Source organism: Macaca thibetana, chromosome 12 (genome assembly GCF_024542745.1).
Source record: "Macaca thibetana thibetana isolate TM-01 chromosome 12, ASM2454274v1, whole genome shotgun sequence".
NCBI lineage: Eukaryota > Metazoa > Chordata > Mammalia > Primates > Cercopithecidae > Macaca > Macaca thibetana.
In genome coordinates this window covers 74904052-74928857 of record NC_065589.1, presented here as the reverse complement: position 1 = coordinate 74928857, position 24806 = coordinate 74904052, and the positions used below count along the sequence as shown (strand labels likewise).

General features: G+C 39.5%; 1 protein-coding gene across 1 annotated transcript in view; it reads right to left on the bottom strand.

The window, feature by feature from the left end:
* STK39 (serine/threonine kinase 39) overlaps positions 1–24806 on the bottom strand; it is a 293703-nt gene that overhangs the window by 46401 nt on the left and 222496 nt on the right. Inside the window, exons 15-16 of the mRNA XM_050752820.1 lie at positions 17600–17652; positions 13195–13263 (exon numbers count right to left, since the gene is read on the bottom strand). Of these exons, the coding sequence (XP_050608777.1) occupies positions 13195–13263; positions 17600–17652 (122 nt within the window). The remainder of the gene's footprint in view (positions 1–13194; positions 13264–17599; positions 17653–24806) is intronic.

The following is a 24806-nucleotide window of genomic DNA, read 5'->3' as shown; positions in this document are numbered from 1 at the left end:
TGTACACAGCACACAGTAGATGAGATGCTTTATTTATTTTATTTTATTTTTTTTGAGATGGAGTCTCGCTCTGTGGCCCAGGCTGGGGTGCAGTTGTGCGATCTCGGCTCACTGCAAGCTCCGCCTCCTGGGTTCACATCATTCTCCTGCCTCAGCCACCCGAGTAGTTGGGACTACAGGCGCCTGCCACCACGCCTGGTTAATTTTTTTGTATTTTTAGTAGAGACAGGGTTTCACGGTGTTCGCCAGGATGGTCTCAATCTCCTGACCTCGAGATCCACCCACCTCGGCCTCCCAAAGTGCTGGGATTACAGGCGTGAACCACTGCGCCTGGCCTGAGATGCTTTATTTATTGAATGAATGAATGAAATACAGTTGCTTAAGGGCCTAGATGACAAACAGTGGTAGAAGGCTCCTCCCCCTACTTCTGCATGGAAGCAGGTACCACTCTGGCCCCACACAGGTAGTGCCCTGTGACCTTCTGGAAGCAGCACTCCCCTTGCGGGCACTGGTGTCCTCACACTGGCTGGTGATACAGGTCAGCCTTCTTCAAGTAGTCTTTTGGGCAGGGAGCTAGTGAGACCACCACATGGTAAGCAGCACTGACAAAGTCATTTAAGGACCCCTAGGACATCCCTTGGGGGACTCTCAATAATATCCCAGGGGAATACGTGTTATTACTGGCTAATAACTATTTAGCCTGCAAACGGTTGAATTGTATGGATATTTCAGATTTTGCCTATGAGATTAAACTTACATTTAATTATTGCTAATTGAACACCTAAAGCCACTGTTCAGAGTTACTCTAAGTGCAGAGTTCTATATTTTGACACAAAAAGTTCATCGTGAAAAAATATCAAAAATTAATTTCTCATATTCATTCCTTATCTAATAAAAATTTTCATGAGCACTAAAGAAAAGAGCCAATTTTTCTTTTTCTTTTTAAAAGAAATCCTGAGAGCTCCAGCAAGTGTACAGTGCCAGAGGCTGAGAAGCCCATTAGTCAGAATAACCAATAGCATTTTTATGCTTCCCTGGAGTAATGCTGTCCAAATCATGTCTTCTAACCTGTATACTACCTTTCTATTAGACACTGAGTTCCCACTGTATGCTACTCTCATCTTATTACTCAATACCATGAATACAAGAATTAGAGGCAAAATAGTTAGAAGGATATGTGAGGAATTGATAGCCAACCCTGGAAATGTCAGGGCAGTGGTTAAGCAATTCAGATGTCCTTTCTTATCCTTCTGACCCTACATATCACAGAAAGACAAGAAAGTGCAGAGCTCTGACAGCACAATCTTGACCCCAGATCTATTCATCCAATGAAGAAATGAGCCATGAGCATAATGACTTTCTGAAAATCCAGTCAACAATCACAAACTGGTAAGGAGTCTCAGAAACTGTAATAAATTAGCCCTCCAAGGGTCGTATTACTGAAAAGATGCTTTGAATCTGATGGTCTGATTTTGAGTAACAAACCTCTCATCACTGACCAAATTCTACAAGAATAAAAATTAAGGCATTAAATCTATTTCTCAAGTTTAATGGACAGCTCCTTCTTTACTTGTGTCAGAAGGGTACACTGGCCAGGCCCATGCGTTTGCACCTATAGCTGTTCACATGGTTTCCTGACTAAGAATTCCTGCTATCTGGTTCTATAGCTCAGCAGACACAGAATCTGGCAAGAAAATTTTCTTTTATGGAATGGTTACCGTGGGTTATGCAGTTATAGTGGTTGATTCTGAAAAACATTAGCCCCAGAATGAAACTGGAAAGTATCACATGTATCCCCCAACTATGTGCAACTATGATATATCAATCTGAAAAGACACCAACCAAAAAAAAAAAAAAAAAAAGAGAGTGAGAACAAAATTGGGCACAAATGTTGACAATACAATGGGGACAGTATAAACCTGATGACAAAGACAAGTTTCTAAATGTATCAGCAGGTGATCAGTCAAGATCTCTCCTTGTTTTAAAATGAATCTGGGGTAAACGTATTTTTACACAACCTTTTGGATGCTAAACTTAAGCAGTGCAAGATTAAGAACTAGGCTTTCTTGGGACTGGCAAGAAAGTCCTCTTTTAAAAAAAAAATAACCAAATATAAGATGCAGGATCAAATTTAAGATTATAACTAGACATGGAGCCAAAATAGTGATTATAAGCCCACAATGATTTAAAAAATATTGATTTAGTTTTCTTCCTTAGCTTTCACATTTTTTTGATTGGGCAAACAAGAGCGGTATTACCTGTTATATAAGAAATCATGAGGCAGTGACTTCTCTTTTATTTTAACCAATGAAGTAAAAAAACAGCAGAGAGATTTCATCTGGGACTGGGAGACTTGCCTGTCAGGCTATTAACAAGTAGACTGTTCAACAAAAGAGCCATTTAATTTAAATCCTACACACTTGGTAATGTTAGAAAAATGTAAGTCATCACAAAGACTAGGTTTCCTGCACCAAAGTAAGCCTACTTTACTTCCACTAGAAATACATTTCTGTCGTAAGTAGGGACTGATCAGAAAGTGTGGCGAGACTGAGTGTAATCTTCAAGCATATTTGATTCTGGAGTTAAAGGACAGATTAACATAAATTTAAAAAGGGCAATCTAAAGTAATTGACAAAAGGAAGACTCTACTGACTTAGTAGATATCTACGACTAATCCACTGGCAAGCTCTTGTTTCACCCAAGTGAAGTTAAGTACAGGTCTTAATTGGATTCTATCTCTGTACTAGTGGTTTTAAAGAGGATATACAACTCCTAACTAAATACAAAGCAACAAAGTTAATTAGAAAATCAGGGCTTATGGTGTGGTTTACTGCTGCAATGAATCATAATCATGTGACACAGAAACTGAGAACGTCTTTGGGGAAATTACAGATGTCATTTTATGCTAGAACTTCTTGGAAATAACATTTGCCCACATTTTGAAAGGTACTTTTCAATCCCTCCTTTCCCCCATCCCCAAATCAGAAGTTCTTTACAAATGACAGGTCTTTCCTGGATAGCTGGTCATTCTGTGTTAGAATCTGCAGATAGATAAGCACAGGGAGTGGCTGGGCTGGCAGAGGATTCAATCCTATGAGTGGACATCACAGCTTAAGCTTCTGATTTAGTTTTCTAGGAATTCTTTCTCCCACTTAATTCTTTTGAATTTGGCGCAGAGGAGGATGGGCACTTTCTTGTGCTTTTATCAGATTTTTAAAAATGATATTCTGTCAAAGCAAGAATTCTATGCATTTTTACTTTAGTCTGTCTTTCTCTTGTTCTTAAATAAACTTCAAAAAATACATAGTAACCCATAGGTATGTGATCAAACTAATGCTGAATCTGTGTGCTCGGTCTGTGCTTATGTTTGTGTTTGTGTGTGTGTGCACATGTGTTCTCACTGCACATTTATTCGGGCCTGGTTCCCAGCATTTTGCAGAGAAAACAGCTCTTTGGATGTTTAAAGCAACACTGTGATTCTACCACCTCTCAAGAGTTCAATTCCTGAGTATCCTTTTTTTTTTTTTTTTTTTTTTTTTTGAGACGGAGTCTCACTCTGTGGCCCAGGCTGGAGTGCAGTGGCACAATCTTGGCTCACTGCAACCTCCGCCTCCCGGGTTCAAGTGATTCTCCTGCCTCAGTCTCCTGAGTAGCTGGGATTACAGGCATGCACCACCGGCTAATTTTTGTATTTTTAGTAGAGACGGGGTTTCACCATGTTGGTCAGGCTGGTCTTGAACTCCTGTGCAACTATGATATGTTAATATATATCATAGTTGATCCATCTGCCACGGGCCACCAAAGTGCTGGGATTACAGGCTTGAGCCACCATGTCTGGCCCAACTGCTGAATATCTTATCTCATCTAGAAATGGTAGTTATTCATCTGAATGGAATTAAAATTATTATACAACGTGGATGATACTTTTATATTAGATAGTCCAGCCTATCATTTGTGAATATTCAAAATATAATTTTGCCAGTTTTTAATATTAATGTCCAATTTTTCTATTTGGGAATAAATATTATACCTCAATAAAGATTTCTTTTTAAAGAAAGGAAAGATAATTGGGAAACCAAGAGCAATGAGCTACAATCAAACAGGCAGTGGTGCCTTTTTGAAAACAGAAACCTTACATCATATCTAACAGGTCAACATTTATGTCTGGTAAAAATATATAAGAAAAGTAATCAGCACAGCACCCCCAAAGTACTTATAGTCTTCATTCCCTAAGATATTAAACTTAACACACAGACAACTTTTAATCAGGAATCACTCAGCTGTATTTATTGACATCATTCAACTAACCACAAGCCTGTCTAAATCCAGAAAGGGCTTAAGGAGTTTTCTTCCTTTATTACCTGTCACCATTTCAAAATCATAGTACAGTTGTGTAATAAAGACACTATTTTAATAATGAATGTTTTTCTTCACTGAAAGTCAGTATCAGTGAATATCACAGCATAATCACTGAAATGAATATGAGATGAAATATGTTCACTGTTTTCCAAGACTGTCGTCGTGAAAGTGAACTGCTGCTCAGTAAATTGTGGATCACTCATAACAGACTTAAATATCCCTGACTATAGCAGGAAGAACAGAGCACTTCGCACATCTAACCATATGCTCATGACTGAGCAGAGAGATTCTGTTGCTCCCATACTTGAGAGCCTAAGCATACTTTGCCATTTTGTAGAGAAATAAAAGCTGAAGGCCATCTGGAGGATCCACTGCCTCCTGAGCAGCAATGTTAGTTTTAATCAAAACTGTAACTACTCATTTTGGTAAAAATTTATACCAATGCCATATATGTGGCATCTCCACAATTTATACACATAAACATGATTTTTGAAAGTTAACTGGCACAGTTTTAAAACAGACTCCTAAAGACAGCAGAGAATCAAATAAGGGAGAAAAGCAAAGGAGATTAGTGAGACTGGGAAAAAGGTATAGATGATGAAATGAGCTAAAGGTATCTCCAAAGATTACTATAAGCATAAAATAAAGTGACTATGGGCCGGGCACGGTGACTCACGCCTGTAATCCCAGCACTTTGGGAGGCCGAGGTGGGTGGATCACGAAATCAGGAGATTGAGACCATCCTGGCTAACACGGTGAAACCCCGTCTCTACTAAAAATACAAAAAAATTAGCTGGGCGTGGTGGCGGGCGTCTGTAGTCCTAGCTACTCAGGAGGTTGAGGCAGGAGAATGGTGTGAACCCGGGAGGTGGAGCTTGCAGTGAGGTGAGATTGCGCCACTGTACTCCAGCCTGGGTGACAGAGTGAGACTCCGTCTCAAAAATAAAAAAATAAATAAAGTGACTATGAAATTCCAGTGTGTATGAGAATCACTTGGGATACCTGCTGAAAACAGATTTTTTTTTCCACACTCTGCCCAAAGACAGCTGATGCTGTATCTCTGGGCTGGAACCCAGAAACGTGCATTTTTAGTAAGCATCCCAGATAAGACAGGCAACTTACAGCTCATACTTTGAGAGACACTCAGAATACTTAACCTTAGCAAGCACTAGGGGACAGAAGGCCCTGTCTCTCTCTCTATATATATATTTTTTTGAGACAGAGGCTCGCTCTGTCACCCAGGCTGGAGTGCAGTGGTGCAATTTCAGCTCACTGCAATCTCTGCCTCCCGGGTTCAAGCAATTATCCTGCCTCAGCCTCCTAAGTAGCTGGGATTACAGGTGTGCCCTACCACTTCCAGCTAATTTTTGTATTTTCAGTAGAGACAAAGTTTCTCCATGTTGGCCTGGCTGGTCTCAAACTCCTGACATCAAGTGATCCACTTGCCTCAGCCTCACAAAGTGCTAGGATTACAGGCGTGAGCTACCATGCCTGACCAGAAGGCTGTCGAGACAAAACATATTCTTTTCCCAAGAGACCAGACTCAAAAGTCATGTGACAAGTCAATTTGTAAGAGAAAGGAAAGGAACATGGGAAAAAGCAGGGAGGGAAAAAAATCAATCACAGTGAATTACTATTTCTTTTTTGGAAGATACAACAATATTTACATTATCCAAATCATCAACTCATGCAATAATCCAGTACTGAATTTGCAAATGGTATACAATGCATTCATTTATCCGACATATATATTAAATGCCTATGTGTGTCAACAATGCTAGTGATGCAATAACATAGAAGACAAGCGTTGCCCTAAAGATGTCTCCAGCCTCCACACAACGGAAGGCAAGCACGCAGCAGTACAGCAGGATGAAAGCCATATGTCTTGAGTTGGTAAAAATATGGTTCTCTGGCATTCTAGACAAGGAAAAGCTGTCCTCCAAACTGTGCAAGGAGTGGGGTGTCGGGCAGCAGAGGAGGCTTCATGATGGTGACATGTATGGTAAGTCTTGCAGGCAGACAGGTTTTAAACATGATTCTTCATGTGCAGGAAAAGAGCATCCCATGGGGCATGAACAATAGGTCTAAGTCTACTGAGAGGGCTTTGGGAACATCTATCACTAAAGTAAGTTTTCCTTCCAGTGACAACTAGTCAGTGATGCTCAAAATCCGTCAAAGGAAAACTGTAGAAGTGAATGCAGGCAGACAGCTCCCTTCTCAGGAAACAGAAATTCCAACATCTGGTTCTAAACTCCACTTAAAGAAATAGACATATGTTGCTACAAGGCTAGAAAAAGGATGGTATAAAAACGCAGCGAAGGGCAGTCAGTGGGCACCTTTCTGGAAGGCATCTGACAAGCAGCTTCTCTTCCTGTGTATACACACAGTCAAACCCTGGCCTCTGTATTGAGCCGTGCAGATTGGAGTTCAGCAGCTTTGTAGGAGTTGGTAAGCAGGACACATAACTGCTTAGCCTAACATACCCACTGGTGTTCCTTCTTCCATAGCTGAGGGTTAAAACTTACTAAACTAATTCCTCAAAAATTTATATCACAAAGTCTGGAGAGAACTTAGAGCTTCTGTTTTCTTTTGTACATATGAATTTTGTGTTTTGCATTTTTCCCCCTGTGCTTCCATTTCAGAGAAAACTTACTTCTGGCCGGCTGTTTTTTTCACCAGGAAGCAAAGGAAACAATGAGTTTCTCTGCTGTCTCATTATCACTCATCCTTGGGAATCCTCTGAAACAACTAGAATAATAGGCACTCAGATTTGGTCTCTTTCCATTTGTCAGCCAACCCAGCCAGGCAAGATAAGCAAATTTATGCATGCATGTCCTCTAGTTTTTCATCTTGAAAACGTTTTTAAACCAACACCCACCCAGGAGGCCTTGCCAATCTTATCAACGGCTATTTACACAAAGCCTAAGAATGTTTCCTGTTTCTTGCCCAAGGTAGTGCTGAGTTTAAGCACAAGTGAAGTGGGTTTATGATTTCAGTCTACAAACAGCACATTTAATTTCTGCACTGCTTTGCTTCTGCTCGAAAGCAATCACTTCATGTCACTATACTGGCCCTTCTTCAATCCAGACTCTGCTTTGCAAAGGCTGGCACACTAAAGTTAGGCTACCCTGAAGCTAGGTATTGAAGACTTTTTGTAACCTGTGTTTGCTATATTCTAGTAAAACTCATAACATTCACTGCTCCATAACATATGCTACTGCTTTTTCAGCCTTTTCACAATGTTGTAAGCATTTACTCCAATTCGAAAGAAAATGCTGATAGGAAAGAAACAGATTTTTAATCTATTTAAATGTTGGTTATTTTATATTATAGAAGCTGAAAAAATACACATGTAAGAAATCATTCAAACCTCGATGTAAACTGGGCTCTTTCTTTACACAGCTTTCCTGAGGTGAAGTTATTTCATATTTGCAAATACGTTGAATTTTGCAACCTTGAAAGCAAAATTCTTAAAACACTAGAATCCTATAACTCAAAGTATCCTTTGTTTCTGAAGTAAATGTTATGATATATCTGTATATATCAAAATGGGATTTGTTTATCTCTAACAAATGTTTATGAAGGGCCTACTATGTGAAATGCAGTTTGGGGCACTGGGAATGTGGCAGTTAACAAAAGAGATTAAAATTCTGGCCTTAAAAAACTGATGCTCAAAGGGAAGTCCTATATAGCTGACAAAATAAATAAATGAAACATACAGGCTACTGAATAGGGAGATATTAGGTAGAATAACGAAATAAGAAAGAGGGTAGAGAGTTGGGGATGGTGTGCGATTTTAATAAGGCTGCTCAGGGAGACCCTTTTGTGAAGGCAATATTTAAGCACCGGGGGGTGGGCATATATGGCCCTAAAGAAGGAGTGTCCTGGAAGAAGAGCAAGTTCAACAGCTGGGGTGGCTGGGGTGGGGTGAGCAGGGGGAAGAGCAGGAGAGGAGACATCCGAGAAGTGAGAGGGGACACAGTGCAGAGGACTGGAGGCCATGGCGATTGTGGGTGGAGAGCCACTGCAGAGTTTTGATTGAACTCTGAACACAATCTGGCTTACTTTTTAAAAACTGAACTAAAAGTCACATATTATAAAGTTCGTACCTTAAAATGCATGATTCAGTGGTTTTCAGTAAAGTCACAAGGTTATGTAGCCATTACTACTTCTAATTCCAGAACATTTTCATCACCCCAAAAAGAAATGCCATACTTAGTAGTCACTCCCCTGCCCCACTCATTGCCAGCCCCTGGCAACCACTCTTCTGCTTTCTGACTCTATGGATTTGCCTACTCTGGACATTTCATATAAATGGAATCACACCATATGTGGCCTTTTGCATGTGATTACTTTACCTGGATTTCTGGCTGCTGAGATGAGAACAGGCTGAAGGGAGGCAAGGACAGAAGCTGGGATGGTGGCAAAGGGATGAATACAAGAACTCAACTGGGAGTTGAGAGGGGCTTGAAACGGGATGGGATGTGAGATGGTAAGCAAAGGGAGGATCCTGGGCACATTCAGATGGGTTGGATGTGAAGTACGAGAGAAAGAAAAGTCAAGGACAATGCCCAGGGTTTCGGCCTGAGCACCTGGGAAGTTGGAGATGATGCCTATGAAGAGTCTAAGATTCCTGAGAGGGGCCGGCTGGGAAGAAATACCAGGGGCTGGATTTTGAAACTGTGGACTAAATCTTGGATGTCTATTACCTTACCAAGTGAAGATGCTAAAAGGAGAGCTGAATATAAGTCTGGAATTCAAAAGAAAAGTCTGGATCAAAGATATAAATTTGGGAGTTAAAGAGTGGAAGGTATTTAATACCATGAAACCTGATAAGATCAGCAAAGGATAAGATCAGCAAGTAGAGAAAGAGAAGAGATCTAAGGAAAGGGTCCTTGGACACATCAAGATTTATAGGTTAGAGAGATGAGGAGGAACCAACAACAAAGACAGAAGGAAATACCAGTAAGATGGGAGAACTAGGAGAGGGTGGAGTCTTAAAACCAAGTGAAAAAGCTTATCATGGAGAAGGGCATTGTCAACTATGCCCAGTACTGCCAAGAGGTCAAGCATGATAAGGACTGAGGATGAGCCTCAGGTTTAGGAACACGGCAGCCATTCAGAGACCACGTGTCCTTTACCATCCTTCTTTCTCCCCTCACTCCAGCCACGCCTACCTGTGCATCTGCCACTCCTTTTTTGCAGGTGTGTTTTCCCCAGGTACAGCTTTGAAAAGAACAGTTTGAGTGGAGTAGGGCAGTCAAAAGTCTGACTGAGGTGGAATTAAGAGACAGTGATAAGAAAGGAATCAAAGCCAGGGCAATTGTCTTTGATAAGTTTAGCTGTAAGGGGATGGAGAGAAATAGCTGTAATGGGAGGTGGGGTAAAGACAGGGCTTTCTGAAGATAAGAGAAATAAAAACATATTCATATGCTGGTGGGACATATCCAGTAAAGAGGGAAATACATGAGGAGGGAGGGAGTACAGGTTTGCCAGGATTGGTTAGAGGGAACAAGATCGAATAAATTAGTTTGTCAAATAATCAGCAATTAAAATAGAAAACATCCACTGGTCCGTGGAAAAACAAACAAGGAAAGCTATTTTTCTCCCAGGGGACACAAGAACCACCATCATTTAAAATTACCTGGATCCACTTTTTAAGGGTGAAGGTATAAATTATATGCAAAGTGTCAACACTGGGGAGTCAACAAGACCCAAGCTCAAGGACCATTACCAGTTGCAACAGTCTAGACACTTCTTTGGACCTCAGTTTTCAGTCTGCAATGTAGTGATTAAAACAACCTGTCCTCTTTACCTTATAGAATTGATGTGATGATCAAATGAAATACATAAACCTTGTCTGTAAACACTTAAGTGTGATGTCCATGTAAGGCATTTTTAAGTGCTACTATATCAAAAAGAATTAGATATGCCTGTTCTTACTCCAACACTTTCTACATAGAAATAATTTAGCTCCAAGAAGGGGAAAAAAGGCAAGCTGAAGAGATTTTAGAAGAATAATTAACTAAGGCATAGAAAAAGAGAAGCTTTCTGGTTATATATTGTATTGAAAACACACTCAATAAGTTGTACATGAACTCTGCCTTAATTTCCTAATTTCCTCCTTTTAAAAATTCAACAACAACAACAATAAAACCTTCTTAACTTTAGCTGAGCCTGGGGCAAAAAAAAGAAGTACATTAAACTTGACTGTAGGTCTGAAGCAAGGACCATGCTTAAAAGACGACGTGACCGAATGCCTTTCCATGAAGCTCTCTTATTTTCTGTGTTCCTAGCCACCTGCCAGGATCAACTCCAATAAAAGAACAATCTGATCCTTGGCTTCTTGCCCCATAGGAGACATTAGTAGGTGTTTCAAAGAAGTTTCTGATTATCATTTTCACTTGATTAATTTTCTATTCTGGATGCTTAGCATATGGACCATAGCTCTCTGCAAGGAAAATATATTTTGCAGGGTCTCCTGATCTAGCCATTAACTGTTCTATTTCTTCTGGTAAAGTAAGACACAAAAGTGTGTACTTATGTTTTCTAATGAAGGAGAGTGTTTATCTTCATCAAGGAATTGGTAGGTTAACATAATGAATTCTTAGACGGAATTTAAAGTAGACACCAAAGTTGAATCAATCTTTTTTCTCAACTTCCCTCTCACATTTGATTAGAAAACTTAGGTGAGAACTTAGCTGGCCTTAAACCTCACAAGATTGTAAAGGAAAATGTGAAAGACAAGATATATAAGGGAATACACATTCACACCACATAAATGCATGTGAAGTCACTTTCCTTTAAAATATGTCTGTGTCCCCTCATGTATGGAGCCACTTGGCAAAGGAGTTAGAGCTTCATTGTGAAATCTATGTGAACACTTGATGTAAAATCAATAGGGAAAAAGCCTATTTTTTTCTAATTATAAAGGTATCTTTGTATCTGCATTTATGACGTATCAATTGTATATAAAGAACATACTGGATATTATGTATTTAGTCAGAATTCTAATCTCCCACTATAAACTCAATTCCTCTTATTTACATAAAATAATTCACTTTATAATGATTTACATTCCAAAGTTACTAGGAACAAATTATTCTGATAGGTGTGTGTATCTACCTTAAACTCCCCCTCAGTCACATACTCCAGCGTTATTGGGGAAGGACTTATTTTGAATAAGTTATTTTTTTTTAATTAAAACATATCATTTAAGGGGCTGGGAGCAGTGGCTCACACTTGTAATCCCAGCACTCTGGGAGGCCAAGGCAGGTGGATCACTTGAGGTCAGGAGTTCAAAACCAGCCTGGCCAACATGGCGAAACCCTGTCTCTACTAAAAATACAAAAATTAGCCGGGAATGGTGGCACACGCCTGTAGTCCCAAGCTACTCGGGAGGCTGAGGCATGAGAATTGCCTGGACCTGGAGGCGGAGGTTGCAGTGGGCCGAGATTACACCACTGCATTCCAGCCTGGGTGACAGAGTGAGACCCTGTTTCAAAAAAACAAAAACAAAAACAAACATAAACCATATCACTTAAGGGGAGCATGTCATTTCAAACATCAGTTGTGAGTTGAATATTTTTTAATAAGGCATTATCATAATACACAGTCCCCTAAATAATGTTATTAGAGTTAATAATATAATTAATATATTAACATAATTATTAATATGCTAACTAACCTTGATTAGTTAGGGTTATTATCATTATACATCATAAAATCTCTATAAAGTCAGAATTTGCTGAAGAGCATGGAGCTATTCACCCTCACTCTAGGTGGAACCAGGCTACATATTTTCTCAGATGGCTGTCTGCCTCTTAGAACTTTTCTGCGTCCTTTGCTTTGTCAGGAGGTCTATGGGTGGCTGCTTGCTCCTATCAGCAGTCTATGTTGAGCAGGCTCCCCTATCTCTGTACAGCTATCTTATGATTCTAAAGGAGGCAGAAAGACCCACAAAGTGAAATCGTTCTGCCACGTCCCAGCTGCATGGCTCTGGACACACCACAGAACCTCTTTAGGAATTCATTTCCTTATCTATACAGTGAAAGAACTGGCCTGAATGATCTTTAAGTTCCCATCCAAACCTGAGATTTTACAATGAATATTGCTGAGAGCTGAAAAAACGAATTCTAAGTTTATTAGAACTGTGTCCAAAGAAAGAATATAGAAACTCTGAGTAAGGGTTTCAAAGGTTCCTATGCTTTAGTGAACAGAATTTATAGCATCTTATTTTTGTTACATCATGGACTTTTGGGTGTTCTGAGTTCTTTGTTATATTTCCAATAAATGAGGCTCCTCATTGGATAAATCATGTCCAGATACATGAGACAGGATTACATTAAGAGCTTTTGAAAAAAAGAAAATTAAATATGATCCTTTTTTTTTTTTTTTTTTTTTGAGACGGAGTTTCACTTTTGTTGTGCAATGGTGCGATCTCGGCTCACTGCAACCTCCGCCTCCCAGGTTCAAGAGATTCTCCTGCCCCAGCTTCCCAAGTAGCTGAGACTATGGGCATGCACCACCCATGCCCAGCTAATTTTGTATTTTCAGTAGAGGCGGGGTTTCACCAAATAGGCCAGGCTGGTCTCTAACTCCTGACCTCAGGTGATCCACCCACCTTGGCCTCCCAAAGTGCTGGGATTATAGGCATGAGCCATGGCACCTGTCCAAACATGATTCTTAAATATACTTCTACATAAAAGATAAGAATTCAAGAAGAATTCTTCAAATATTCAGAGTGAATTATTCCTTAATGAACACTTTTGCTTCCAAACACATTTCCATTTTATATACCAACAAAATGACAGTGCATACTAAAAAACAATTTACCTATAACTACATCGTGACCATCCACCAAGCCAGCAGAGAAGAGCTCCTGAGATACACCATCTGCTGTATCTGTCCAAATGTGAAATGAGTATGTATTAGTAACTATAACATAAAAATCAACAACCCAGTACAATGTAAAATATATATATTTCATTTACGAAAATCATCCATGAGTTTTAATTCAACAATTCAGATGCTATTAAGAGAAAATCAGAAGCAACATGAAATACATTTTGCCACGTGCCGTTTGCATCTTGCTATTTATTCAACAGAAGTTACACAAAATTATTTTTTCCATTTTTGGTGAAATAAAACACTTGCGCCCTCTGGCTACTATCTGAATTAATCTTCAAATGTGCCTCCGGAAGTTATAACTGTTCCCTATCACACTGCTTCTCTTTCCTGCCAAGGTTAATCCCACCCACCATCATCAATCCTTTTCTATCATTAGTAGCTATGCAGTGAATTTACAGCAAAAGTTGAATGGGTAGCATCTGATATAACCTTGCATGTTGTACAAACAGCCTATGAGCTTGCTGGACTATTAAGACGAGCTATTTAAATGTATGCTATTAAGAAACTCCTTTAACATGACATTGATCATTTGATAGCAATGGATACACTGTCTTAGAAAAATGTGGCTGAATAAAATACCGTACTTTCTCAATGATAAGTGACAGGAGTTCGCAGTCTCCTAAGGATGGGACTAAAGAGGCCGTGGCAAGTGAATACAGCTGGAATTACTTAATTGAAAGGTTACGAATGAACATGATAACACTGTAACCTTCTATTTGAAGGCTTTGTAAAGAGAAACTGATAAATTGCAATGTGCTCAGGAGAACTGTTAGAAACCCCCATGTTTTCACAACGGAGCTCACTTGGTTCAAGGGAGCTGACTTGGTCCCCAGGGACTTCGGATATTCTCACAAATATTTAGAACTGTAGTTTGATAAGAAGAAACTGGCTCAGCAGGCTGTAACACTCTTGATGGGGGTTTGACAGAAATGTCTTCCAAAGTCGGGGGCACCTGAAAGTACAGCTGCTAAATCAGATGAGCATCTAAACAGAATTGCAGTTTGTGACACCAAAAGCTGCCCTAAACATAAACTGCGTTTCATTACTTCATCTGTGCTTCAGATGTGGTGACTATGTAACTGGGCCGGTGTGTGTGTGTGTGTGTGTGTGTGTTTGTGTGTATCTGTGTTTGCATGTGTGCATACACATGTGAGTGTGCAGCTGGAGGTACATTTGTGTTTCACAATTCTTGGGATTTAAAGAGCTTGCCCAGTGTCTGACACATAGTAAATACTCAATAAACGGTAACTATGATGATGATGCAGCAGCCAAAGATCATTTGAAACACACCTTACACTTTATACCTCCAGAGAAACTGTGGTATTCTGCCATTTTACTGATTCCATTTCATAATGAAGTCATAATGAAATGGAATAAAATGAAGTAAATGGCAAAGAAATATATAGGAATCTTACTAAACTATAAAGTTCCATATAAGATGAGCTTGTCTTAGGCTTTGTCCTTTTTGCTAGCAGTACAAAAAAACACTTTGGCCCAGTGCAACGGCTCATTATTTGTAATTCCAGCACTTTAGGAGGCCAAGGCGAGATGATTGCTTGAGCCCAGGAGTTACAGACCAGTCTGGGTAACGTAGGGAGACCCCGTCTCTACAAAGCATAAAAAAATTAGCTGGGCATGGTGGCATGTACCTGTGGTCCCAGCTACTTGGGAGGCTGAGTGGAAGGATCACTTGAGCCTGGGAGGTCAAGGCTGCAGTGAGCGCCAGCCAGGGTGACAGAGTGAAACCCTGTCTATTTTTAAAAAGGAAAAGAAAAAAAATAAACACCTTATAAAGTCTCTTCATGATAAAATGATCCCATAATCATGGAAGTTAGGGTAGCATAATGAGAGGCGCTACTCTGAACATGATGCAGCTTTCTGAAGCTGCCAGAACATTCAGCCTCATAACTGGCATCTTCCTGGATGTTACCCAAATCTGTACGGAAATAAGTGAACTGAATTAAAGAACCTAACACCTAGTAGGCATTGGGCAGATAGCAGGCAGTCATTCATTATATTTCTACTGAATGGTCATCTGCTGAAGCATTTGGATGTGTTACCCATCATTTCTAAAGTATCAGTAAGATCTTACACTTAAGTAAAGAGCTATAATCACAGAAGGTAGCCAAAAATGAAATAATCAAAGCTGCATTGAGGGATAGCACTAAAACAGTACCAAAATGACTGACATTCCCAAATGATTAAAGCATACAGCATGTCCTACTGTTTTCAGGACTCCTGGGCACCAGATGAGTCATGCCAAAATGGCAAACAGGTACCGCTGGCTGATCCAAATGGGAAATATTCCATATCTGCATGTGTGCCATTAGGCATTTTGTATGCATGGAAGTAAGATACCAGTAATAGTTCAGAACAGAAATGTGAAATAACTTATTTCATGTTTCATTAGCAATGTATTTTTCTTTAAGCTGTTTAACATCCCTGGTGCCTAAACAGGATAAATATTCATGTATTAATTTCTGGTTTCCAGAGCACATGGGACACACTAAACACAAAGGGCTTGTCCTCAAGTGAGGAAAGAGCATATTTTATGTGTTTACATTACACATTTTGTGCCATATATACTTATTCACATGTATATACAGCACAAGCATAATGCATGTGGACTGCACACAGATTTACTGCAAGCCAAGTCTGAAATACAGACAGCATCAATAGTCACAGAAGTGCAGTGATATATGCATAGCGCTTCCTTCAATAATGGGCCTGTGCTCTGCCGCCCAGTGAAGGCTGGCTGGCATTAGGCAGACAATGCTATGGGTTCTGTCTGTGCAACAGAAGCAGGGACTGTTAATCTAAATGTGGCAAAGGCAGCTGCCAAAGCCAGTGCCAATGGCCCAATATTGCTGATAGGGCCATGTTACCCGCGAAAGTCCTGAGCTCATATTCACTTCTTTGTTACCTCTTAAAATTAAAATTGATTTTCATTGCCATAGTCAATTTTAAACAATCAGATGTAAAGAAACAACCTAAAATTAGAATCTGTTCTTTCTACTTGCTGTACTTGAAACATTTATTATATAATTACTAGATTTTATCACAGCATGGCCTGGTCAATATTTTTATATTATGACAAAATAGATAGCTTTTTGACAATACTACCTGGTGCTGTACAATTTCATAAACCAACTCTAAATTGTCAAAGATGGATATCTCCGGAAAGAAAGATCAATTAGCAAATCCACTAGGGCCTTATGTCCATTTATTCATTGAGACAGAGTCTCGCTCTGTCACCCAGGCTGGAATGCAGTGGCACAATCTTGGCTCACTGCACCCTCTGCCTCCCAGGTTCAAGTGAGTCTCTTGCCTCAGCCTCCCAAGCAGCTGAGACTACAGCTGTGCACCATCACACCCAGCTGGTTTTTGTATTTTTAGTAGATAGGGGGTTTCACCATGTTGGCCAGGCTGGTCTCACACTCCTAGCCTCAACTGATGCCCCGCCTCAGCCTCCCAAAGTGCTGAGATTACAGGTGTGAGCCACCGTGCCTGGCCTGTACATTTATTTTAAAAAGATATTTCATATTTTAGTTTAATTCAAATATACCAGGAATCCTGAAATCTTTGCATTTATAGAAGACTAGTAATCAGGGACCAGTAAGCCTATGGCCAAGCATTGCCCAGGAATATTTTGTTTAGCTAGTGGCCTTTGTAAAATTAAAAAAAAAACAAACAAACAAAAAGAAACTACTGAACATGAGTGAAATTAGATAGGAGATCCTCCAGTTTCCTGAAGTGCACACTACTCACTTTGGTTTCTGTGGACATCTGAGTTTCTGTCTTCCTGCAGGTAATAACCACAGGGTGTCAAAGAGTTTGCTGATGGGCCACCTAACAAGCTAAAAGTTCTTGTACTTTGGAGTTTTCAAAATTTTAGTAAATACTCCCCAATGGAGGCTTCACATAATCTGAACTGAGATCACAGAAGCAAAGTATGTTACCTTTTTGTATGATCCCACTGTTTGCTGCTCATCCCTCATTAGGATTGTGGTATGCTTCTCATTACATTCATCATCATTTGCTTTAGGGCCTGCATTACCATAGCAATACTTATTTTCACGGTTGAGCTAATATATCTATCTTATATTTGTATGTATACTGTGCCGCATGTGTCACTGAGATTCACGCGGTCAGTCATGATTTGGTTTGGAATCCTTAGAAGTATCAAAAGTCCTTCCTTCCATCTCTCTCTCCTTCCTTCCTTCATTATTAAACAAAGCAGTTTTAAATAGCAAATTATAACCACATGCTTGTAATCAATTTCTGTAATGTTCTTTGAGACAATAAAATAATAACTTCAATTAAAACTTACCTCTTCCTGGAGTAAACTCAAATCGTATGTCATTAAGTTCCTTTCTGGAGTTTCTGAAATACATAACACATAATACATTAAAGTCCAGCGAAGCAGAGTTTAGTCGAACTTACATGTATTCAGATTTTCACAAGATGCTACTAACATGTGGAAACGTTTTACAGTTTGAGGTTACCTCCAAGTATTTTGTTAACTGGGAAAGATAGTTATGACAATAATGATGAAGAGATTTGTTTGATTGAATTTACCTTATACAAACATGCTTGTATCACAAAATTCCAAAAACAAAATGTTCATTTTATAAAATCTGCACTAAACAGGAAACCTTGAATATAATTTCTTTTTTTTTTTTTGAGACAGAGTTCCACTCTTGTTGCCCAGGCTGGAGTGCAATGGTGCAATCTCATTGCAACCTCTGTCTCCCAGGTTCAGCCTCCTGAGCAGCTGGAATTACAGGCATGTGCCACCACGCCCGGCTAATTTTTTGTATTTTTAGTAGAGATGGGATTTTTCCATGTTGGTCAGGCTGGTCTCAAACTCCTGACCTCAGGTGATCCCCCCAGCCTCGGCCTCCCAAAGTGCTGGGATCACAGGTATGAGCCAACACACCCGGCCAATATAATTTCATTAAAAATTTCAGAAGCTTTTAGTCTAAAATAAATGGTATCCACTGTATTTTTCATATTTTTTCTTGAAAAATAGTATTTTATTAAATCATTTTTAAAAGTGAAACAAACAGGGAAGATGGTCTCAGTGACAGAATTCAAGAAGCACTACACATTAAATCATGTAGCACACCACCAAGAAAAAGGTACACACTTAGTAGTTTAAAATTTTATCTAAATTTAAAAGTTTTATATATTCAGTGGGCAATTTTGCAACATTTTGCCCCAGGAATAAATAAAACTCTAAGTAACTGTAAAGGCTTACATAAAACTGAAAAATATATATGTATATGCAATTTAAAAATTAAATGGCATGGGGAGATATGAAATACATAAATATCTGAGACACAAGTTTTCCATTCAAATTAATTTTAAGAAGTGATAATAAGGGGCAGTGAGCTATAATTAGAATAGTTTCAAATTCTTGTAAGAACACTAAAATATTGTAAGTATCAACAGATGCCTATAAGTAAGGTTAATAAAAACATCTTAAGAAATTGCAGTAGAAGCCGGGCACGGTGGCTCACGCCTGTAATCCCAGCACTTTGAGAGGCTGAGGCGGATGGATCACTTGAGGTTATGAGTTCGAGACCAACCTGGCCTACATGGTGAAACCCCATTTCTACTAAAAATACAAAAATTAGCTGGGAGTGGTGGCACATCCCTATAATCTCAGCTACTCAGGAAGCTGCGGCAGGAGAACTGAAACCCGGGAGGTGGAAGTTGCAGTTAGCCGAGATCACACCACTGCACTATGGGCGACACAGCAAGAGTTTGTCTCATTAAGAAAGAAAGGAGAGAGAGAGAGCAAGCGAGCGAGCGAGAGAGAGAGAGAAAGTTGCAGTAGGAAACATGAACTAGTATTAGCTCAGCCTCTGAAAGTGTCTAAGACAGAGTCAGAGACGGCCTGAATACCCATCCCGGAACATCGGGAAATTGAGCATCTGCACTCTCAAGCTCTGTGTAAAACCTCCTGGTCTCTGTGAACCATGCCCAAACCACAGTGAAGCTTGTCTCTGGGCCCTTTTTGGTCCACAGCCTGATTTTGGTTCATTATGTCCTACCACATCCAACCACAGTAAGAGTGAGGGAGCCCACAATGATGCACAGGGCATGGCACTCGCTGAAAGAATGCCCTTTTTCTCAGTGTCTAGAAAGTCAGCCCAAGTCTCCCACCTTTCCATAAACAAAACAGGGAGAAGTAAAGGGCCAAGAACTCAAGACACGTCCAAGCCCACACCCAGATATGAGAGCCTTGGACCTTGAACTTTGCATCTCCCCTCAGGTTTCCCCAACCTTGACTTTATCACTACTCCCCTCAGGGCTAAAATGGGACCAGGGACTGCAGCAGTTTCTATAACTGTGCTTCTTTTAGGACCTGTGGAAATCTGAAAACTGTGAAAATTGTGGATCCTCACCCTAAAAGAAAGTAGATATAGCAGTCCCCCTTTATCTTTGGTTTCATGTTCCATGGTTTCGGTTACCCATGTCAGCACAGTAAAATATTTTGAGAGAGAGACCACATTCACATATCCTTTATGACACTATATTGTTGTAATTGTTCTATTTTATTATTATTTCTTGCTGTTAATCTCTTACTGTGCCTAATTAAGCTTTATCATAAGTATGTATGTATAGGGAAAAATATATTGCATAGATGGTTCGGTACTATCTTTGGCTTCAGTTATCCGCAGCGGTTTCAAAACGTACCCTTGCAAAGATACGGAGGGACTACCACACATAACTTAATGCGCAAAATTTTAGATAACTACAGAGGATTCAGAAATCATCTTAGACCCCAGACTAAAGAACCCTGCCTTGGAGATGGAGTGTACCACTCACAACAGTGCCTACAGTGGGAGGACGGTTTGCGTGTTGCATTGTTTAAACAGCTTAAACTTTCTTTTCATTTATTTTTTTGAGATGGAGTTTTGCTCTGTCGCCTGTCACCCACGCTGGAATGCAGTGGCAAGATCTTTGCTCACTGCAACCTCTGCCTCCCAGGTTCTAGCTAGCAATTTTCCTGCCTCAGCCTCCCAAGCAGCTGGGACTACAGGAGTGTGCCCACCAAGCCCAGCTAATTTTTTGTATTTTCAGTAGAGATGGGGTTTCACCATGTTGGTCAGGCTGGTCTTGAACTCCTGACCTCAAGTGATCCGCCTGCCTTGGCCTCCCAAAGTGCTGGGATTACAGGCGTAAGCCACTGCGCCTGGCAAAGTTTCTTAATAAACCACCAATGTCACCACTGCACATTTACTTAGTGCTTTCATATATATCAGTAGTTCTCAAACTTTTTGGTCTTAGAACACTTTTATGTTCTTAAAAAGTACTGAGGACCCCTAAAGAGATTTTGTTTATATGGACTATATCTATCAAAGTTTACTGTATTAGAAATTAAAATTGATAATTAAAAAATATTAATTTATTTGAAAACGACAATAACCCATTATATGTTAATGTAAATTTTATATGAAAAATTACTTTCCTTTTCAAAATGAAAACAAGTCAGTGAAAAAGAGCCCACTGTTTCACATTTTTGTAAACCTCTATAATATCGGGCTTAGGATAGCTCGAATCTTACAATTGTTTCTGCAATCTGTTGCAATGTCGAATGTTATAGAGACAGGAATTGAAAAATTCCACTGAACATGTGTGAAAGAGTGAAAAAGGCAAGTAATTTCTTGCTATTATTATAAAAATCGCTTTGACCTCATGGGCTCCCTGAAAGGGTCTCAAGGACTCCCAGGGTCACTGGACTACATTTTAAGTAACACTAATATATAAATGTATACACATACATATGTATATACACTATAATTAAATGAGATATGATATATAATATATATCACACATAATCTCATTTAATCTCAATAATTAACCTTTGAGATATGCAAAGAGGTATTATTTGTTTTCCATTTTTTCCATGATTGTGTTCAACAGCTTCTCCAAGTTCACAAATTTAATGAATGGCAGAGTGAAGGCCAATAATTCCATACTGAGGGTACCAAATACAAACACAAATGCTCAATTCCTTTAAGATAAAGCAATATTATTCTCCAAGATTTTGCATGTTCCCATAAAACAATTACCAAGCATTCATTTCCTTAATAGTCTTGGTTTTGTGTGCTGTATATGAGCAATGATTCACTTCAAACTAAAGTAGTCCAATAAGAAAACAACCATGAGGAAAGCAAGTATTTATAATGTATTTAATAATAAAATGACAGGAAAAAAATGAGGAATTTGATTGGACATTAATTTGTGTCATTGTTCATTTCCTCTCTTCTTTTCCATCGGTCTTATTTAAAGAAATTTATTCTAGTAAGGTCATGAGAGGTGTAAGAACTGTACCCAGAATATCATTATGCATATCCTGATGCTTCATATATTAATAACACAAAAAGTAATATCCAACACTCATAATCTCTGTCTACATCAACTGTGGTTCAAGTTATGGAGGCTGCATAGTCAAGTCATTCTTTTATGACTCTGAACCTAAAATGCTCGCCTTTGAAAAGATCACAGTGATTGATTATGAGTAGTAGACTTGTCCCATCAAGATGAAATATAGTTGGAAAAATGCCTAATTGGAGCGAACTACTGAAGGTCATCCTTTTATAAAGAATTAATCTTTTCAGACTCATACTTAACACCTTTAATTGAAAGTACATTTACTTTAATTGATATGGCACAGGACACTCTTGATTTCAGGGAAGCTGAAAATAGGTATGATTTAAGGCCAGAAACTAAGTCTGTGCAACTTTATACAGGAAATGATAAAAACTTGGGAGTAACAGTTTCAACACTCAGGCTGCCTTTGATAATTTTTATTAAAAATCCTTTTAATCCTAAAATAAAAACTCTTAAATTTGGTAAGGTACAGCCCCTTATAGCTCATTGCACTGAAAATGCAAATGCATACAGAACTCAGACAGGACATTTACTTTTTAAGTAGCTGATACAATCATATGGCTTAAAAATTAAAATGTACAATAGGGCATTAAATATTCTGTGAAAATTGGCCCTCTCACTCCTGTCACCCAACTACCTGGTTGCCCTTCCAGGGGCAATCGGTGTTTTACGAATTTGGTGCATACTTCTTGATGTTTTATGCATGTACTAGCAAATATACATACATACTGAATACAAATGATAGCACAGTATATCCACTGTTTCATATCTTGCCTCTCTTTTAACATAATACCATCTTGGAATTTCTCCCTGTTAGTTTGTAGAGAGTTTTCTCATTCTTTTCTGTATAACTACATAGTCTTCTCTGGGATGCTACAGCCTTTTTTTACCAGTTCCCATTCTAAATAGATTGTTTCCAATCTTTCACTATTATAAAGAGTGCTTCAATAAATAACCTTATTCTTATGTCATTCTGCATAAATAGGAGTATAAAAATAAATGTCTAGAGGTGAATTGCTTGGTCAAAGGATATATGCATTTGTAATTTGACACATATTATGAAATTCCCCTTCATTTAAGTTGCACCCATTTATGCTCTTACCCACCATTTGCAAGCACTATTGCAGGAACTTTGAATAAATCAGAATGTATTAATAACCAGGGAGATGTGGGGACTGTGCCAGCTGGAAAGTTTCTTCCCCATCTAAAAGGGACAACCACTATTCAGTGCCTGCAGGTTATGGCCAGACAGGATTGGACTCAATGTTGCTCAATATTCAGATTTGTCAGAGAAGAAAGAAATTTGAAAATTTACATGACATTCCATAGTTTTAATTGTTGATACTAACTTTAAAATGCTCACACTAATGTGTGGGCCAGATTCAGTCTATTACCATTCATTAGTGAGGTCAAATATAACTTCTGCTGATAGTAATACACAAACCGATTTCTGGGGATGAAGCTTTCTGAAATGGTAAACTTCAAAGTTCTTTTTAAGGATCTACTAAAAAGAGTCATATAAATGATTACACTGACCCACAGACTGAAGGCATGGGAGAAATTAATCATGGGAAAGAAAAATAAAGCCACAGAAACCTAACCAAAAGAAAATAACAATTCATAAACTTATAAAACTGAAATTCCTTTTCTTCATTGCTTGGATTCGTTCAGAGACAAGGTCTCACTCGGTGGCCCAGGTAGTACAGTGGCACACTTGTTGCTCACTGCAGCCTTGAACTCTCGGGCTCAAGCAATCCTCCTTCCTCAGCCTCCTGAGCAGCTTGAACTATGGGCATGTGCCACCATGCCTGGTTAATTTTTAAATTTTTTTGTAGAGAAAAGGGTCTTGCTATGTTGCTGAGGCTGGTGTTGAACTCTGGACTCAAGTGATCTCCCTACCTCGGGATCCCAAAGTGCCGGGACTACAGGCATGAGCCATGATGCCCAGCCTGATTTTTAAAAAATGTTTAGTAATTGATGTTCAGTGCTGACAAACTTTTTTTTTTTTCTATGTCTATTTAATGTGAGAAGTTCAGAGATACAGATTGGCATGCATAAAGTTTTTCTTCTTGTTCTTTCAATTCATCTTCAAGTGACACAATGAACAATCAAATGAGGCAGCTGGCTAAGAGGCTGGTAATGCAGAACACAAGTGAACACCCATCCCTTCCCGGTGGTGGAGGTGCAGAAGGCAGGTGCGATTGAAGTATATATTTTACAGGATGTAGCTTTTATCTGCACCTCTTAATGTACCGTGTCAGGACAATCTGACAGAGTTATTGCTCCTGGAGGGCTCCAAAGTCAAAATGCCAGCTCAGAACTATTTGCATCCTTCAGCCTCACGTTACTGTCTCTTAGCCCATGCCAGCAGCAGTATGAGGGCACTCACACTCTAAGACCCAGAAGTGATTAAAGCGGTAGAAATCCAAAGACCACTCATTGTCAAAGAGCATCAGAAACAGTAACTGTCACTGGCATTGTGTACCCTCCACCGCAGGGATGCTCTCAAATGAGGATGAAAGGCAACTATTTCCCCGAGCTTTGAGGTTGGCAACACCACTAAGGGTATCTGTAAGAGTGCCAGGGATAGTGCTTCCCAGGGACCCAGGAGCAGTCGCTCCCTCCTAAGCAGCAGAGGATTTCTCAGACAATAGCCCTCTTCTTCCTTACTTTTGCCTGAAATTCCAGGTGAAGGTGCAGCTGTTAGTGTCCGGGGAATTTCAAAAGGATTCCCACACACTCTATTCCTAGCCTATCTCCCTGCTATCAGGAGTTGGATGGGAGCCTTTTAAACAGGCTGAGCCAGGAATTGGTCAGGACATCATTTTCAGTTCAGTCTGCCTCTTGTCCTACTCTGGGCACCGAACCAGAGTCCATCCCCGCAGTCTCAGGAGGAGAAATGGACTGTGGCTCCCAGTGAGCTGGGCAGACACTTCTGCTTCAGACAAGGAGGCCGCCTGGGCCAGGATGAGGAGATAATGTGACTTGTGCAGATGGGGATCTGAGTTCAAAACCACAAACTACTTATTTGGCCTTCTGTAACTTGTTTCCTCAACTGTGAGAGGGGGAAATAATAATTCATAGCTGCTATGGTTTGAATGTCTCCCCGAAAAGGGATGTGTTGGAAACTT